The sequence below is a fragment of the Ischnura elegans genome, chromosome 3, assembly GCF_921293095.1.
Source record: "Ischnura elegans chromosome 3, ioIscEleg1.1, whole genome shotgun sequence".
In the NCBI taxonomy this organism is placed as follows: domain Eukaryota; kingdom Metazoa; phylum Arthropoda; class Insecta; order Odonata; family Coenagrionidae; genus Ischnura; species Ischnura elegans.
Genome location: NC_060248.1, coordinates 87069618 through 87089176, shown reverse-complemented (window position 1 = coordinate 87089176; position 19559 = coordinate 87069618). Strand labels below are relative to the sequence as shown.

General features: G+C 41.6%; 1 protein-coding gene across 1 annotated transcript in view; it reads left to right on the top strand.

Moving 5' to 3' along the window:
* The window catches only part of LOC124156118 (putative transcription factor SOX-15), a 255632-nt gene that overhangs the window by 53217 nt on the left and 182856 nt on the right, over nucleotides 1-19559 (top strand). The window contains exon 2 of the mRNA XM_046530451.1: nucleotides 8720-9567. Within this exon, the coding sequence (XP_046386407.1) occupies nucleotides 8721-9567 (847 nt within the window). The 5' untranslated portion in view covers nucleotide 8720. The remainder of the gene's footprint in view (nucleotides 1-8719; nucleotides 9568-19559) is intronic.

Below are 19559 nucleotides of genomic sequence, written 5' to 3'. Positions count from 1 at the left end.
CCTAAATTTGCTATTTACATTTTATGGAAATCTGTTGAGGTCGTATGGCTTCGCCTCATTCTGGGTCCTTCCTTAATTTTCTCTAATATTTGAAAGTAGTAGTAAGATATGAAAACAAATGTATGGGCATTGCTTGCATGTGGTACGAAGTTCTCTCTGATTTTCATGTCATTAAAATTTGCTGTACATAGAGTTGGTCTCTCGAAGCTACCGCAATCATGGAACTACAGTGGCTATAATTTTCTTGAATTTTTTCCTGTTGTGCTCGAGGGGAAAAAGGCAATTGGGGAATTTTTTGGGAGGTATTAAAGTTTAGGGTATATTTATTTAAGGTCAAAAAGAATCTTTGTTACTGATAGGCGGTCTTTTTAACCTTTGTTTCGAAGGCCGGTTTTGATAAAACATACTCTGATAATCAGTCACAGATGTCTATCTTATCGTGACCTTTGGGATCCATCGTTCATCATTGGATTACACTCTGATGCCGATTCCCGAGGGCAAATCGGATAAAGAGCTTATCATCTTATGATAAGCGGTCGGAGACACATCCGTGTTCGTTTCTAGCACTTAAAGCAGTTCCTCGGACACGCGCTAATCATCGGCCGATTCTCATCATTCAAAATCCGATCCGAAGTGTCATCATCTTATGAGTGACTCGACTCTTCAGTTGCTCGAGTCTGATCAGTTGACTCCGTGTGGAGGAGTGGAGCGTGGCAGTTATACGTGATTTCGATTTTTTCCCTCGTACATTGTTTTTCCAGAGCACAAGTGATTGGTAGCCCTTAAAAATTCAGCGTGCCCAAGGATTTAATTACTGCTGGAGTTCAATTGGATTCAACTGCTGACTGTGGAGAGTTAGAAATTGCCTTTCACTCCTATAAAAATACCAGAACCAAACAGTTTTAAGATTTAAATTTCTCTTGTGCTTTTCACAAAGATTTTTTAATTGATTAGCATCTCGTCTTCCTCATGAAGATTTGCCTTTTTCTTCCTCGTCATCTTGATAAACTTGGTCCAAATACTTCTTATTTTTTCACATATGTCATTCTCACTTATTGATTAGGATTTATAGAACATTTACGGTGTAGTACTAGCTTCATAGAAGCTACGTAGAACATTTTGCAAAGCCTTAACGAAGTACGAACGCTTGTTTTTCGAAAGTTCGGCAGTCATCTCGTGCCAGGCACCAGTATTGTGGCGTGACGTGGTGTGACGAGAGAGGAAACTTGTGAGATGATAATCCTTTCTCCGTCTAAAGCCTTTTACCTGTTAAATAGGTCTGATTGGTACTCAATAAGTATTATCCATACTTTTTCCTTAGGGATAAAAATGAGCTTAAAATCGCTACCTCTGCACACAGGGCTCTCGGTCAAGATTTTCTAGGTCACAGCCTCAGATATTAATAAAATGCTCTCCTGATGTAAAAACTGCTCACGTTTGAGAACGCGAAATATCCTTTCCCTTCATGAACTAACAAATGTCCATTTAGTGTAGGTTAATCATTTATTTCTTGGGAGAGAAATTGTTGGGGTTTCTAATCACTAATACATTTATTATCATCGAAATCATCAAATAGCTAAGCTATATGTACATAAATATCGTTAGTTAATTGTGTGTAGCTATATATCAATTTCCAAGAATCGGAGAGAGGAATTGGAAAATTTCTCTTATTATTTTTTGAATCGCCTGACAGCCTCCCTGTTTTAGAGCTGAAGTTACCTTCACCTTCATCCGTGCATTATTGCCATTTCATTTAAGTTCTCCTTTATCATAAATAAAATGGACTGTTGTTTTGTATTTACTCGCTCTATTTTCATTGAAGTATGTGGAATACTTCAAATTGAATCAACGCTCTCATTAAGAAAATTTTTGCTCTCGGTATGCTATTTTACTGTTGGTCCATATGTTTGTGCAATTTGAGAGGGTTTCTCGGAGATTACTCTTTCTTTCAGGATTTAAACACAGTGCCTGTACCTTGACGTCTATTTTCCGCTATCTCATAGAGTGAGTTTATCCGGTATCTGGGCAGGTTGGCAGGTTTGGCCACTAGCGTTGCAGCTGTAATATCCCCGTGATCCTGAGACCTCCTACGTATGAACGGCCTCATTGTAGCCGCTCTTATCCCGCGCGTAATCAAATCCCGCAGAGCCTTTGTTGTTATGCACTTGGCGGTGGAATCGGCAGGGGAGGCGGAAGCGAAAGATGATGTCGTCTGTTAACGAATGCAGTGTCTTCCTTCTCCTCTCCCCACTTCGAATTCCTCCTCTTGCCAATGTTCACATGCTCATATGGCTTGCTGTCTCAGTCTGTGTTGCCCATCCATGTCATGCCAACGATTTATGTTGAACCAATGTTGAATTCCGAGTACGAACGTGATATAATTACGTGTGCCTGTTATTATTTCAATGTCGTTGAATTTTTATGATTCGATCTTGTTTTTCAATACGATTCGATATTTTTTCCGAGCACAAACCTGGTGTAATTTCGTGTGCCTCCTATTATTTCAATATGGTAGTATTGTCATGATTCGATATTGTGTTTATGTGACCTTACCTCTGTTGCATTCTCATATCATCCGATTTCTTCATAATTTTGTGAGCATGAAGTTTATTAAAGATCTTAATTTTAAATCGTAAGATGGTATTTCTCAAGAAGGATATTAATAGCTGCTACCCATTAGCAAAAGACGACGTTTTCAGCCTCAGTGAATTCAGTGGCAGTCATATCGTATGGAGAATGTAGTTTTGATTCTCTTCTTGAACCTCTTCTCCTATTTTAATGATTATCATTCAAACTACCTATGATTATCATCTAATCTTGCCAAGCGAATTCAGGTGCCTAAGGGTTGATTTCATATGATGCGAAAATTTTATAAATATTAAATTGTATTTCACCTTATAATACCATATAGTATATTTGCTTACGTAGTGATTGGCTTTGTCTTTCATCCACCAAATCTAGCAATTAACCTACTCATTCATCAACAACCGAAACTATTCCCATTCTAAAAAATGTTTAAAAATAAAAACAAATCCACTCATTGAAACAAAATCACAACACAAACAGAATTTTTTAAATAAATCAGACATTAAACTTATCTATATGGTTCATTTCGGATGCAGTTGCACTGAAAGACGAGCGTCTTAAAAAATACCTCCCTTGGGGTCGTGTTGGCCTCTCTGGCAGAAGATCATGATCGATTAATATCCTTGTTACAGGTGATTTTGGGATATGGTTACGTTATGCAGGATAATACGACATATATCGTTTTTTTCTTTCCGTGAACACTCATGTTTACTTCTCTTACGTTGTCATGCACGGCCCTCGTCGGCTCTTCCCGTCAAACGGAGGAGAGGAAGCCGGCGAATGGAAGGGTGGCTGGGTGATCGGCTTCGGAGAGAAAGGCGATCGGCAACAAAAGAGAGTCTCGGAGGCCTCTTCGGATGCTCTTACAGGGAGGAAAGGCAGGCAGACGGGGCGGGGGATGGCGAGGCAAGCGAGCGGAGAAAGGCGTAAAAGTCTGCTTGGGATGTCGATGGGTGTGGGGAGTGCTAGCGCGGAGTCCCGTTAAAAGCCTTTCGAGGATCTCCGTGCTGGGGTTCGGGCGGTGATTGGAGATCCAGGGGTGGGCTCTCCTGCTACCAAGGACGGGCTGATCCGAATAGGAAAGGGGTGGGATGTATTTTAATGGACCCCAGCGTGACCCTGCCATTATTGGTCTCGATCCGTTCCGGTGGTAGCAAGTGCTAAAGCAAGCGGGTGGAGGAATCCTTTCCTGAGGTAGCCTTTCCTCTCCGGTTACTTCGGAGTGGTTAATTTTTTATTGCGCCTCTGTGATTGCTTCTGGATCATTTGCGTGACGTATCTCCCCGCCGCATCGTTAGTTTTTTTGCGAGCTCAGATTTTCTGGGGTTTTGAACTCGTCGAAGGTATCCTTAATGAAAAGAATATTTTTGCTTCAAGTGATATTTTACCTTTAATTTTGCTCTTAGATAGAAGGAGTCCGCACTAATGCCTCAGAAACCTCGAGAACGTTGTTCAAACGCTGTGTTTGAATAAGTGTATTATTGATAGAGACAGGAATAGGAAACTTTCTTTTCATTTTTTTCTTTTCTGATGAGAAGTTGAGGAGACAATTTGTCACCCAGGTACCATAATTGATACCCTGGATGAAGGCATATCTCATCGACGTTTTTTGGGTGTCGTGGACTACTATAGTATTGGTAATCAGACAATTGAATCCACCTTTGAACATTGTTTACAAATAGGAAATTGATTATCAATTACCATTAGGAACCAATTGTCGTTCTACAAAGGTCATTGATTGGTAAAAAATTTTAGTGATTTAAAATCTACGGAGATACGGACATAATTGAAAATCTTCCTCCATAAACAATCTGCATAAAAAGTTGACAAAATTTTGATTTTTCTATGAGAATTATCAAATTTTGAATGATTCCATAGATTTTTTGTACCGATAGTCGAAGGTTTAACATTTTTCTCTTGCTGAGGCTATGTAACACACCTGGGCAAGATTATTTGTGATGCAGGCGAGCATTGGTAAGTTAGGAAGAGCCGTGGACAGCAACGCCCACCCAGTCCTTCAACGTTCCCAGAGTGCATTTCGCGGGTAGCCGATTTGAGTTCGAGTTGGGCAGAGGGAAAGATGTGGCTTAAAAGTGGTGCTGTAGAGAAGTAGGGTGGCGATGAGTTGTGCCGAGGGAGGGATGGGCGCGAAAAGCCGCGGCTGGAAGAGGCGCCCCCCGTCTGAAATCTTGGCCATCGGGCGATAAAAAGAGTGGCACTTTCCGTAAATCATGGTCGGCTGATAAATCATATGGCGAGGTGAGGCGCGTGATAAGGCCTCTGATGAAATATGACACTCAATAAAGGGCGAGATCGTAAAATTAATGAGACCGACTCCATCTGCCATCCCTTCCACTCAACCCTTCCTCCTGCCTCCCTTCTCATCCGCTCCCTCCCCTTGGCCACCTTTTCGTAACGGCACGGCCGAGATGAACGAACCAAATGGAATCTTCGCCCTTCCCTACGCTAGCCGGGCTCTCTCTCAGCTGACACTAGCATCGCAGAAAACTCCACCTTTATCCACAATCAACATCATCTCACCCGCCTAATATCTCCCTCTCTTTTGCACTACGTATATTCAACCTGCTTATGTATCTATTTGTTTCTGGCCTTGGTTAATCGACCACGAGTAATGGTTATCTTACGAGTCATCTATACTTGGTTACGTACGAATTTTTGGATTGAGTGCGACAAATACATTCCAGTTGTAAATACCAGAGTATTTTAAATTATCTGTTTGAAATATATATATATATATATCACCCAGCCCCAGTTAATGAACTGTAGCTGGGCGATATACTGATATATAATCTGACCTTCATAAAGCTTTCTAAGATTTGATGAAAATAGGTGGCAGCAGAGGTCATTTGTTTATTACTGCGGTAAAGATTAATAAAACGTTATTTTGTCTATTTATATTGTTTCTCACTATTACGAGTTAGACGTACAGTTCGATTAATTAATCGTAAATGTGAGGATTGTCGAAATATAATATGTAATCTCTTTAAGCGTATAATGTTAGTTATTTCTCAGTAAATTGAGTTAAATTGTATCAAATGCTTCCTATCGTAAAATCAAGGAACTGTTTGCTCTCCATGCTTCTCGAGAGTAGAGCAACCTATCTTATTCCTCCACATGTGATGGAGCCAAATACCTTAGCTTACAGGATGCCGTGGGTCATTATCCAAAGGCCGTCGTTAAACTTAAGGGTGGCCGTTTCACTTTCCCCTCCCAGTTGGGAATATTCTGCTGGAAAATGTTCTCGCCCCTTCCGGGATTATTAGGCGTGTTAACCTCGCAGGTAAAGTTGAAGCTGCTCTTAAATTTCATCTTGAAAATTAAGGTCGGTAAGGTAGAGCAAAGATTATTTCCTACGTACAATTAGCCGGAATAAATTTACCTGCATGGTTTCAGCTTTATTGTCATGTTATTATCCGCATAAATGATATGTTTGGAGTAGCTAAGTAGAAACCAAACTCTGTTATCGGTAAATGTGAATTGGTGCTTGTTTACCAGTTCTGAATCCGCAATACCAGTGTCTCCCTTGTTTCGAAGGTGCACATACCTTTCAAACAAAGCAGTGCTTCATACGCTAATTTTACGGGGGTTGTTGTAACGATAGATTTTATTCGTCAACTAATTAATAGTTTGAAATTCTATTGTGTTTCTCCTAATATTTGCTATCATTTGGCCCATTGAATAGGTTGTCGCCTCATTTACTTATATTATTGACTTTTGGGTTCATTATGAAAATTGCGTGTGGTCAAAGTGAATATCTTCTGAGGGTATTTTCTGGCCCAACAACAGGTTTATGCTTTGAACATTCTTCAATACCCTGCACATAAAAAGTCATCCGGACTTTCAGGAATAGGCTACAAATTTACCGTCAAAGGTTATCATCCATCAGTTTTAACCCTGTCAATTTTCATAGCTATTTGACTTAGAGCAGTATTCATTAAAAATGTAAATAAATTTGGGTACTCCTTTGAGTTGGTTTTCAATGATACGAGATAGATATTTCATGCAGAGTATGTCTTTTTTACATATAAAATGACTGGACGCCGTAAAATACTCATTTTTTGATAATATTATTGTGGAAAGAATTGCTCGGAATTCTATCAAATATCATTTCTAAGATGCAAAGTAATATTTTTAATTGTAAATAATTATATATTTATCATTTCCTTTGAGATTTAATTCATTTTTTGAAACGAAGAAGTCATTTTAAATGAGTGCGTAAGAATTGGATGGATGAGGCAGATACTTTGTGGAGATCCATTATGCGATATGAAGTGAAACACTTTGCACTTTCCACATAAAAATTTTATTAAACTACAGTCGACATGTTTCGCTGCACTGCAGCATTATCAAGCAATGCTGCAGTAACATTTGATAACACTGCTGTATCACTGCTGATAATGCTGCAGTGCTGCGAAATATGTCGACTGTTGTTTAATAAAATTTTTATATGGAAAGTGCAAAGTGTTTCACTTCATATCTCGAGTACGTAAAATATTTAAGGCACTGTGGAAGTACCTTGTGGTCAGTAGGTATGTTGTCTAATTACCGACAAAATTGCCTTGAATCCTGATCTGTCCTCACAGAGACAGAATTCCATTGTGCCCGTTCCACAGACTCGTTACTCTATCTTCCATTCTCCGCAATCCTTTACCGCACCCACGGGAAGAAACCCCCTTGCCCCTCATCCCTTCAGGACATCAGACAAAAATCCGTTCCGGGAAGGAGCAAGGAGTCGCTGCCGGCGTGCTGGACGAGCAGCGACGCCCCTCGCCGCGGAACGAATAAATTTTCATTACCAAACTTACCGGTGACGGCTCCTCAACAATATTCTTCCGTCCTCCCTGCCTTAGCGAAGGTGTGGTCCACGGACCCTACCCGTCCCATCGGAGGGCGGCGGTGGTGCTGGCCGCTTCGGTCGGAGGGTGGTGGTGGGCGTAAGGCTGCTTCGTGTGTTCCCGGGGAATGGGTCGGGCTCGCGCTCGTCCCAAGGGGATGGAGTGGGTGGGCCTCTTCGCGGGTTGATGATTCATCATCACCCTCGTGAATGACTCTGCAACAATTAAGGGAGATCTCCCGGAGTGCCGGGCGGGAGGAGAGGGAAGAACCGAGGGTGGAGATTTTCGAGGCATCCGCGTGCCATCTATCGGTCGTGAAACCCAATACTGTCGATGGAGGGGTGGGGGTTGGGGCTCGTTATCGTCATCGTTTTGGCTCAATGCTAAATGTGAAGGGCAAATAAAAGCTTAACTGTGATGATTTTGGCTTAGTGTATCTTTCAAGAACGATTCATTTATGCTACACTAGTTACCCTCATCTGTCAATGCAGGTTAAAATATAAAATTACGGCAACTCTTTCCATCCGTATTGCGAATATCATTATAAATAACGAAATACGTAAGTAATTTACGTGCTAATGATAAGATTTATAATGGTATTCGTAATATATAAGAATAAAGGAAGGAATATAAGTTGAATATAATGTCCATCTTATGTATTTATTGATGTAATTCCGGATTAAATGAATTGGTGACTCGTTGTAGAGCATTTCGAATGGCACTCAGTTTTAGTAAAGATTCAGTATTTTACATGTCTCATGAGACTAAATACTTCTAGATGATTTTTGATACTTAAGTTTTGCATTTATAAAGTGTTCGTCTATAACTGAAAATTTCCATGTGGCAGTAAAGGTTTTGGACGTGTACAGAGTATTTTGCATTATAAATAAAAAATGTTTTCCCATCACATAAATAGCGGATCAAGGAAAGAGAATAGACTAACAACCCGAAAGGCTTGAAACACTCACGCTTAGATCAGTATGGGGTGTGATATCTCCGTACGTATCCAAATCAACCTTAGGGTTAAATGTTCAGTAATAAGTTTACCAAAATCCTTAAAGGGGTCGAATTTTGGGGAAGAAGTTCCACTCTTTTTATACGCGGAAAAAGGACCGTTTGCAATAACGTTTATGAGTGAGCATATAATGGTGGATTTAGCTTGCATAGAGGTGTGCTATACTGGAGTAATCTGCTGCTTTTACTGCTGTATGCTCCCTTCCTATTTAATAGAGTTGAATTAATCTTTTGCTAATTTTTTACTTCTTTTATCTTTGCAGGATGATGGAGGAGGACCATGGGGGCGGAGGACCCCTGCACGGATACTCGTACGGCACGGCGGCGGCCCTGCAGCCCCTGCCCCCCCTGCACTCGACCGCATTGCCCTCCTACTCGCCCCTTCCCGCCCCCAGCCCCCCGGGGCCCGCCACCTATCCCCACCTCCACCACACCCACCCACACCAGGTGTACCACGGACACCTGCAGATGCACCAGCAGGAGTCTCAGGCGCCCCCGCAGATGGGGGCGCCGGGCGCCTACCCCGCCCCTCCCCTCTCCCCCTTCACCTCTCAGGCACCACCCTCCCACCCCTCCTCCCCCCACTCCCGTCACTACGGCAACGCCGTCTCGCCCTCCACCACGACCCTCTCCCCGGCCACCTCGCCCTTCGTCCACCCCGGGATATACTCACCAGGGGGTTCTGCAATGCCCTCGGCGAGGTCGCCCTTTCCCTCCATGCACCAGCAGCCTTCCTCGTCCTCCTCTTCGATGGCCCTTGATGGGGAACCGGGCGGCGAGTCTTCGCAGGGGATTATGCCCCTTCCGGGTGACGTATCGCGCGGGCAGTGGGGAGACGAAGACGTTGATGACGGTGCAGAAGCCTCCGGTGACCACCTTCACCACCACCAGCTCATGGGACAGGGGATGCACGGCGGTGGAATGCACGAGGGGGGCGGCGAGGGGTCGGCCGGTGGTGGCGGTGGTGCCGGCGGTGTTTCGGAGAAGGTGAAGAAGGAGCAGAGGATCCGGCGGCCAATGAACGCGTTCATGGTGTGGGCTAAAGTGGAGCGGAAGAAGTTGGCTGACGAGAACCCTGACCTGCACAATGCAGACCTCAGCAAAATGCTCGGTGAGTACCTCTGCATGGTCTTCGTCGCCTTCTTTGTGCGATGTGCCGATTTCATTTCTCATTTATTTAACACCAAAAACAGCACTAAGGTCTTTACATTGGGTTTTATAAACAAAATAAATTATGCAAATATAAAAAAGCAAGTATAAACATAATCTCATAAATAATAAACATTTTCAACATAAACCATGCATACGAAAGGTGGGTAACAAAAAGAAAGTCTTTGCAATTGGTTATTGAAATTGGTGCGGGAGGCAAAGAGGTCAAAAGAAGCGGGAGTGAATATCATCACCGAATCTTTCAGTTAACCATACCGTAATGGGTTTGCACACCAATTTTTTGCTTTTCTATTACTATGAAGTTCGAAAAATCGATAAAAATGTTTTTTCCATCATGAAAATTGAAGGAATAAGATTTGTAAAGTTCACTAATATTAATGAATATAATATTATTATTATTACATTTATTAATAATATTAATATTAATGAACCTTACAAAGTTTATTCTTTCAATTTCCATTATGGAAAGGTTTCAGAAAGTTAAGATAGAAATCATCAGTTATACATGTTTTTCAGTTTTTCTATCCGTCACGACATATCTGCGAAAGGGTAAAAGCCTTCTATTTCTCTTGTAGCTATTCGCGTCGTATATCTGGGGGTTATCCCTTTCAAATTGATGACAGGAATGGCGTACATTTTAGCCTCAAATAGTAAAAATTGCATTATTTTGGCTTACATAACAGCCTATCAAGTGAGATAAGGGAGTGGATTATTTTTGTGATAAGGGCTGAGTATGTCTACATGATGAACATTTTTAGATGGCATCATAAATCTTAATTTTTAAGTTTAGATATCAAAATAGATAGAATGAGTGGAAAAATGAGAACCAACTGTTGCGGCATATAAAATATTTGATGACATGAAGTCAGAAAGTTTACTCTCATCGCAGGTGTTAACTGCGAGTACGGCGCTGTTCATTTTTGCCTTGTTAAGTTCAGTGTAGTTTTGTTTTGACCCTTTCGCCTTACATCGCTGTGGATTTACTTGTAATATCCTGTGTGCTCCGCAGTTCAAGATAATTGTTCAACGTACCACTATGAGTATACCTGCCATTGAGTTCCCCACCTCTCCACTTGGATAAACGGAACTCTCCACTTCCCAAAAAATTCTCCAGAATGAGTCTATAGGTTCGGAAAGGTATCTGGATGATTTAAGGAGATATCATTACCATCATTATGAATTATTCCCAAAGCAGTTGCGTTAAACTTATCCAGCTATCTATATTTTCTTCTTGGGAGATGAGTACAGTCATTAAATCGATACGTTTATATTACTTAACCATGGTATTTATCTCAGCTTCTTTTGAGTTCCACGTGTCAAAATAATTTTTCAGGGCGCATTTTGGTTGTGCTTGCCAAAGGTTCACCACGTTTTAGCTTCTATAAAAATTCTCCAGGGTGAGTCTTAAGGTCCTTTTAGATAACTGTATGACTGAAGGAGGAGGAGGGAGATGTAATTGGCGGGATTGAAGAAAGAGGGAGCGACGAAGTCAAGCACAGGTGGTGGTATTTTTCGGGGGAGGGATGAAGGAAAGGAATGCGTGAGAAATAGCCGAGGAATTGGGAGGAGATGTGACCGGAGAAATGGGGAAAGCTTTGGCGGACGAGTGATTGGGGTGATTGATAGTGATCGGTGGAGTATCGCTTATCCAATTTCCTCCGGCGGCCTCTCCTGTGTGGTGTCAACCGCACTCACTTAAAGACTCCTCTTCACGTTCCTTTTTTCCACTTCATATCCCATTCTTCCCCTCCATTCGCACCCTCTCCTTTACCGACTTCACAATTCCACCGCCGCCAATCGCGCATTTTTCCGCATTTTTCACGTCTTTTGAGGTGTCCAAGGCAACCGCAGCGGTCGGTCGGGTTGATGATGATGATTGGGCTCACAACCGTCCAGACCGCACCGTTCGGTGGTGTGGTGAACTCATTCTTCCCGATTGCCTGGGCCACGTGAGATTCGACCTATCTGGTTAGGATCGACCAAAAGTGAAGAAGTTGGCTGGTGGGAATTGCGTAAGTGCACTCGGTAACCGGAACAGTTTTTCGGGAATGGGAATTCCTCGAGAGCGATTCACGTTTTCCGCGGCTTTGACGCTTCGCTCTTGTGGTCTGTTAAGGGTTTCGAAGCTGATACTCAGGTTCTTTGGTCGTATCAGGTGGGTGGGATCTTGTTTTAAAGTGGCTTTAAGTCGCTCATTTCTCATTCCCAGCTCAATGAGTGAGGGCATATTCTATATTTCCGTCTTGTGCCGCAGGATTTTTAAGCTTTTCCATGCATCTTTGTTTTGATGTTGAATACTGCAATCATCTTATGAGCAGATCATCAGCAATGATTCTTTGCGTTGGTAATAATAAAATTTATTGACCCGTTTTTGCATGCGCTGCCACTTACAAAAGTCCTTTTTTTTGGAATTATAGGTGGTCGGTTCACTATTTCTCTTCGAGTTCATTCTACTCGTCGCAAATTTCTTCCCGGCGATGATAAAAACAATGATGCATTTTTTTTCGGTATAGTATTTAAGCAACTACAAGTATTGTACCTAATGTTACAAATACATTTCCTTATTTTGAACTTTTTCATCATATATGTGCTCCTACGGATATTAACCCAAGCGGAACGCAATTTCGAAAATCGTCCGCGTGTCCCCATCATACCCCCAGTTGCATTTTGATAATACCCCGAAACAGTCGGGAGAGTTAACCTATCGCTTTGAAAAATTCTCACATGAAAGGAATCCGAGATGTGTTCCGCCTTTAGCGGTGGAAACTGTGAAATCTGACCAAAATTTCTTTTCGCCGATTAAGGAGATCGCCTTTTGGTCACAAAATTGGAAAATCATTTCTTTTCTTTCACGCCGGTGGGGGGGAACCGTCGATTAGGACGTCCGTAGCATTCCTTATTACGGGAATCTGGTGATTCGTGTGATTGCCTCACTTATTCATTTTCTCGCCGCACTTCCGGCACCCTCCCCCCCTCCCCCCCCCGGTAGATCCGTGGAGACCCATCCCCCCTCCGAAGTCACAATCCCGCGTGCACGACTTCAACCATCCATTCCGCAGACCTCCCGTGTCACCGAACTGACCCTCACGTCTGTACGAGTCGGCATCTCTGTGGATGCCCCTTCCTAATGCCCGTAGTCCCCTCCTGCCGTGCTCCAATCGATGATTGACCTCCCCGCCTCCTAACAGGGGATGGAGGGTTCACATCGGTGCGGTATCTCACTGCTGTTTGGCTGAAGGGAGGCATTGGATGGGAAACTTTGAAGTCGGCTCATCCGTACTCCGCACATTTTACCTGACTCTGTAGATAAGAAACTCCGTTTACTGCACAGTGTCCAAAGCTGTATGGACGCGACTGTCCTTATTCCGCACATTACCACTAACCCAACTTTTCTGACCGCGAAAGTCCAAACTTAGCATATTGCTGATATTCTTAGTGAAATAGGTCGTCTCTCGTATTTTAAGTAGGTAGGTGTATAGTTGTATATGTCTAGTGCCTATAGGCAGAAAACTCCTTGTTTGTTGTGAAAACAAGTTGCTTGTTAGCTGGTCGATGCACATATTTGACATAACTGACCAAACCAAAGACCAACAGCTCGCGCTCCAGTTCGTAGATTAACCCTACCTCATGAAGATCCCATATACCGGGAGTGTACTCTAAATGAGATCTCACAAAGGAAAAGTAGCCCGTTCATCCTACTTTGTCTTCACACTTCACGAGATTTGTGTTCACTAAACGGACAACCAATTATTGGTCACTTGCGGAATACAGACGTGCGGATTAGTGGACCTTTTTCGACCCTTTTTGACGATGATAAAATGTGCGGAATATGTATGCGATCTTTGAAGTTTTTATATTGGATGGAAGGATCGGGTGAATGTTTGCGGCCGCGCTTTACACGGCCAGCCAGAGGACCAGGCAGCTTTTCTCCCATATTCTCTGTCTAAGATTAATCAATCTCTTTGCCGGTCACTAATGTACCCTTATTTTTATTTTTCCTTGGAATGTTAAATTTTTAATGAGAATTTTTGGTATCATTGTGGGACGAATCTGAGGGGGTCCGCATTTTAATATGATTTTTTCTCTTCTTTTGACCTCAGCTTTTTGGAAACTCATATTGAAAAAAGTAGAATAAATGGGTTAGAACGGTTCAATGGCAAAAGTTAATCTTTTAAAATGTTTGGGTGACCTCTTACATTCATCTTCAAGCGACGTGTGGAGGAAATGATTTGGCACTTAATAAAATCAGGATCTTTTCTTCCACCAAGAGGAAACTCCTTGCTGTGATCCTCGCAAACGGAAGATGAAATTATATAAGGTAGTTGTAAAACTATAATGCTGTTTTGTTAAACGCTGGCTTGCTCTTGGCAAAAAGGTAGTATTGCAGAATTATTGGAAAATCTTCGTGTAACATAAGGGAAGAAGTTATAAAAACTGATTTTTCACATTTTTACGCTTTAAGCAACGGTAGGAAGCATTTCAAAACGTGAAATATAGAATTTATTTTGCATGTTCAACTGTAGGAGAAAAATTATATTTGATGCTTTAATACTGTGTTGATGCCTATGGCCAAAATGAATCAATGTAAAACGATATTAATAAAACTCCTGAGGAATCATCGCCGGTAAAAATCAAATAACCTGATACGCGTAAAATGGTTAAATGAAGTATAACAGAGAGAAATAGCTTTTTTAAGTGTAAAAATCAATCTATGATACAATCTACTACCCAGTCAGGATCTATAATAAGGTTACCATATAATTGGTTAACCTGATTTGCCTTAAAAAGTGAAAATACCTGAAGATGAAATCCTTTGTAGGCTTTCACGATGTGGTGAAGATTCAGCTAAGAGGTTTACGGAATGTGCACATCTTCGTAAACAAAAGAGATGTCTATGAAGATGGATACATGCGGTGCGTATCCCGTCTATACCATTCCGCTGAATACCTGAAGATATGGCTATCCGAATGCCGATGAATGTTGGAATTCGGATTTTAGTCCTCGCACATTTTAACTCAGGACCACTGCGGAATTCCAATGGTCCCGTCCAATGCGTAGCTCCCTCTCCCGTTCTCCAATCGATGTTAGGCCACATGATAGGGTTGGAGTATTCACCTCGGTATATCACCGTTTTTTGGATGAGAAGGGGCCATGGAAAGAAGACATGACGTTTCTTGGGAGGAAGAGACCGGGTAAATGCTTGTGGTTGCGTTTTTGGGGAGGTGGATGCCTCTAGGCAGGTCCCACAGCCGATCATGAGACTCGAATCGTTTTCTCACCTATATCTGCTTCCCCTCCTGGTGTCGGAATCCTAAACGAAACCATGGGCTTCGTTGCCGATCAATCATCACCGCTCAACCTGTGCATTCCGACGAAGCCAATGAACCTCTTTTGGGATTGGTTAGTTATCCTTAGAGCCAATTTTTAAGTGGGTCTCAATGTTATCTGGTATTGATAATGTGCCTTGCTGATTTTTGATCACATTTACCCTTTCACAGTTCCACGAGTATCAAAATTTACATGAAAATAATTTTTTATTTTGGCTTGGTTGTTGCTTATTAATGCTTCATGAATAGTAGGTATATTCTATCCGGCGTTTGGTATTTATGCGATGATTATGTCCATCCTGAACCTCAAGTTGCAAAGCAAAGCCGTTCTACTTGATCGTTTTCAGCTAACCCTAGAGCAACTATGAAAACTATGCTCAAGTTTTCTTAGTAATCGACAAAGATTTTCACGTAGCTACCCCTGTTTTCGATCACGATTGAAAATCAACTAGTCGCAATATCATATCAATCAAGATCTGAAGAATTGTATGCTATAAGTTGTTTCGAACGTCATATTTGTCTTCAAATTATGGTAGTAATGAATCCTAAATTAGCAACTCTGCATGTATTATAAATACATTATATACTTCGCGAAACCTTCGATCTTCTTTTTTGATTGGTGGAGTATACTCTAATTCAATCTTAATTGGACTTATTTTTCATATGCTCCGCTTTTCTTGCAGATAATTGCATCGACTCTTTTTGCGCTTCGATACCGTGGCAGTAATATTTTAGTCAATCACACCTTGTGACGACAAATTTTGTTCACATATTGGAAGCAAATACTGTAATAAATTCGAATATTGATGGATCTCAGAGTTATTGTTTCTCTCGCCCATGCCTCAGTCCGAAGTAATCACTACCCTCACCTATCGTAATTCAACAATAGCGTATACAGTGACTCATTTTGGTGTAAGCCGAGACCTTCTTGTCCCCTTCCTTTTACTAAATCTGCGATGTTTGGCACTTAAATTTATTCAGATGAAGGATTATCACTGCTTGTAGTAGCTATGGCCCTTTGAATGATTCAGTAAACTAATTGAGACAGCGATATTTAATTTTTCCCTCATCATTCGCTCTCAGTGGTGGAGTCTAGGCTCTGTCCCACCTTGAATACGCTTCTGAAGCCAACCTTAAGGCTGAATCACTGGGTGATTGATACCCATTTTCCAAACTGCCTCCTTCTTTCCCCTTTCCAGAATCCAAACTCACCAATATTCTCTTTTCTAATCCAATCATGCCCTATGGGCCCAATAGCCATCCAGTCATTCCCTTCTGACGGATATTATGGATCCATTTTATACCTCCCGCCGATGATTTGGGGAATTGAAGTCCATCACGGCTGGGACTCCCTTCGTGACAGGGATTCCTTCATATCGGAATCCAGTGGGTATACGCTCCGTTGCCACTATCCATCCCTCATCATCCCTCCTCCTGTCCGAAGGGAAGATCCGCGAACCTTTCTCTATCTTGACATAACGGTGAGCCTACGCGCGATTGTTACTGCTGGAAGGATTCCACCAGTGCATTGACACTTGCTTGTAAATCGCTGACGACCCCGTCCGTGTTTATTGATGGAAACTAATCCCTTGCACCGTAATGAAGGAATAACCCGAAGTACGTGATTCATGCTTACGGTTTTATAGCATTTGGCTTGTATTGAAGCATTGGTTGATATGTTGGTGCGATCTGTGTGCTTAAACCTGTAAGAAGGCAAGTTGAAAAATTTTAAGACTATCTTATCCCATCCTCGGACAGGTGAAAAGACACTCTACTCCCCGATCATGGTTGCCTAGTCAACAGAAAAATCCGTTTCTGTTTTTTATCCAGTGTGGAATTTAAATATGTGTTTTATTATGAATCTTAATGAACGGTACATTATCGCTATTTCCGAACATTCGGCGCCAATAGTTATTTCACTAATTCGGTACCAAACCGTGTTTTCAATGCTCCTAGCGCGGCTAAGCAAATAAATAAAGCATCTACTTTGTCTCTCTCTCCCCAGCTTCTCAATCTTCGTCCCACGCGCTAGCCCTCGTCCCTCCCCCTCGTTTCCTCCCGTGCGACGTGTGACTGATTGTGACCGTCCCGTGTCGATAAGCGACGGAGGGACTTTGGCCGCCAACCAAACACCCAGACGAGCTTTTCTTCTCCTCCCCCTCTTTCCCGCCCCTACCTCCCCTCCCTCTCCACCTGCCCCAATCAAGCCCCGATCCGGGTATTTATATTTATTGCGCTTTCATCTCTCCCGCTCCGCTGCGCGCCCTCTTCTCGAGGATTAAGAAGCCTCTCTCGCCTACAATCGCGGATGATGGGCGTTCACAGTTGCTGCGCGTTTCCGGGCTAAGTTGGGACGAGCAGGATTGGAGGACTGCGTGTGCAGACCTAAAGCGGCTTTCTCTCGAATCCCCGCAATCATGAATTTATTATTATTTAAATAATGAGTGAGTGTGTTAGTTTAGTGGATAGAGCGCTTGTCTGGTGATGTATTATTTTTATAGTCAAGGGGACTGCATAGAGGAGGCCCAATTCCACCCCATAGAAGGCTAATTTCTGTGGACACTTCTGTCGCATCTTAATCGGCTTTCAAAAATATCCGCAGCGCGGTGATGAGTGCAATGCGATCCATTTTTATCCAAAAATTTGCAGTATAATGTTTGTAACTGCGAGAAATATCATTTACTTGTTATGAATTCGATGGTTCACATAATCTTGAATACAAATTTCTGTTAAAACTTCTAATTATACCTTATCTCTCCGTTAAACTCGAATCAATTTTTCCGTCGGCGACGAGTGTGGTGACTTTTGAAACCTATATATATGCGCGGTGAGCAGCAACACATTATGAGGATCCTCCTTTTTAATTTTCGTGTCCACAATCATGAATTTATTATTATTTAATTAATGGTGGAGTGTGGTAGTTTAATGGACAGAGCGCAAGGCTGGTGATGCATTATTATTCTAGTACTGGAAGAGTGAGGTAGCTTAGTGGATAGAGCATTTGGCTGTTGATTCATAGACTCGATTTCGAAGCCAATAAATTTGCGACCAAGGGCGTACCCAGGATCAAAACCAGAGGGACGCAAGCCGTGGTCGTTTATGTGGTAACACAAAAAAGGATAAGGAAACCAAAATTTCAGGAAAATTATAACTGCGCTCCATTATTTTTAATTATTTGCTCGAAAAAATATCTTTATTCTAATTACACGTTTTATACTTATATCACTTTTCTTGGATATAAAAAAAATACTTTCGTTTTGAACTAAATTTACTTTTGCTTCAACGGGGGGCAGCTGCCCCCTGCTGCCCCTCGCTACGTACGCCATTGGTTGAGACCTTCATAAAATCACCATAAATTGTTTTCCTAGCATTGCGAGGTGTACGAGGGAAAATAACTTGCCTCCTACCTAATTTTTGGGATATTCATACGCCTGAAGTGTACCCTCACGCAACCTTTTCAACGCTCGAGTTGAATCACTAAATGATAGATAATCCTGGTTCAAGGGCCTACTCAATTTACGACTCTAGTACCGCGTGTTTGAAAGATGACAACTATCATTATCAAAATATTCTTAAGGAAGAAGAAGGAAAAATATGTTAAAAAAGGACGTTGAACCAACAGTTAGCGCATAACTTCATTCATAAATCAGTATTTTATTCGATCGATTTAATATATCAGAGGATTTTCCGTTATTTGGGAAAATCAGGCATGTCCATGCGATACCTTTAAATATCCAAGAAAGAGCTATACATTGACGAAGAGATCGTGTGATAAAAATAATAGGAAAATTATGATAAACTGGATCGTGAAATGCCTCAATGATTTCAGGATATCAGCGTAACTCAATTTTAAAAACATTGTGATATTCTTAAAATCATTGACAGGTTTCGCAAAATTCTTGATTTATCGTCTGTATTAAAATTTTTCTATGAAATTTTTTTTTCTTCTGTGAATATGGCTGTAATTCTTATTATCCGTGTTGATATACACTTTATGTTTTCTAACTCTATTCTAACTCTAGCTAGGCTTAGATTGCTTGAACAATTGAGAATAGATATATTTAAGAGCGACATAGATAAAATAATATTAGAGCCACACTACATTTTCAGGTCCGATAGAAGCGATAAATTAAGAGATGTTTTGCCGAGCGGATAGATATGGGAATTCGTTTTTTCACCGGAACGATAAAGGACTTTAATAAACGCTATTCCCAACTTTTTTAGAGAACTTCATTTTTTATGTTTATACGGCTGGTGTCCTGACACCCCCTGCCACACTCCTTTTAGGAGTCTTGTGGGGTGTTATGTAGATGTAGATGTATTAATTCTTTTCCTTCCGTCGTAATTATATTTCGAAATTTACTCCACTCTGGGTATAATTTAGATAATTTGAAGCCATAGTTACGTCTTTGAAATCGATTATCAATTGAGCTCAAGTGTGCAATTTATCTCATGAAATCAAAACAAGAATTTAATTTACCCAGAGCCAATAGTTTTCGTTATCTTTGAAATCTGATGGGAATTTCTCACCTGCTGATGATTGTTTCGTGATGTGAATAGTGTATACTTAGCCAACCGCGGCTTCTGGCCATCCGCTTTGCGGTTT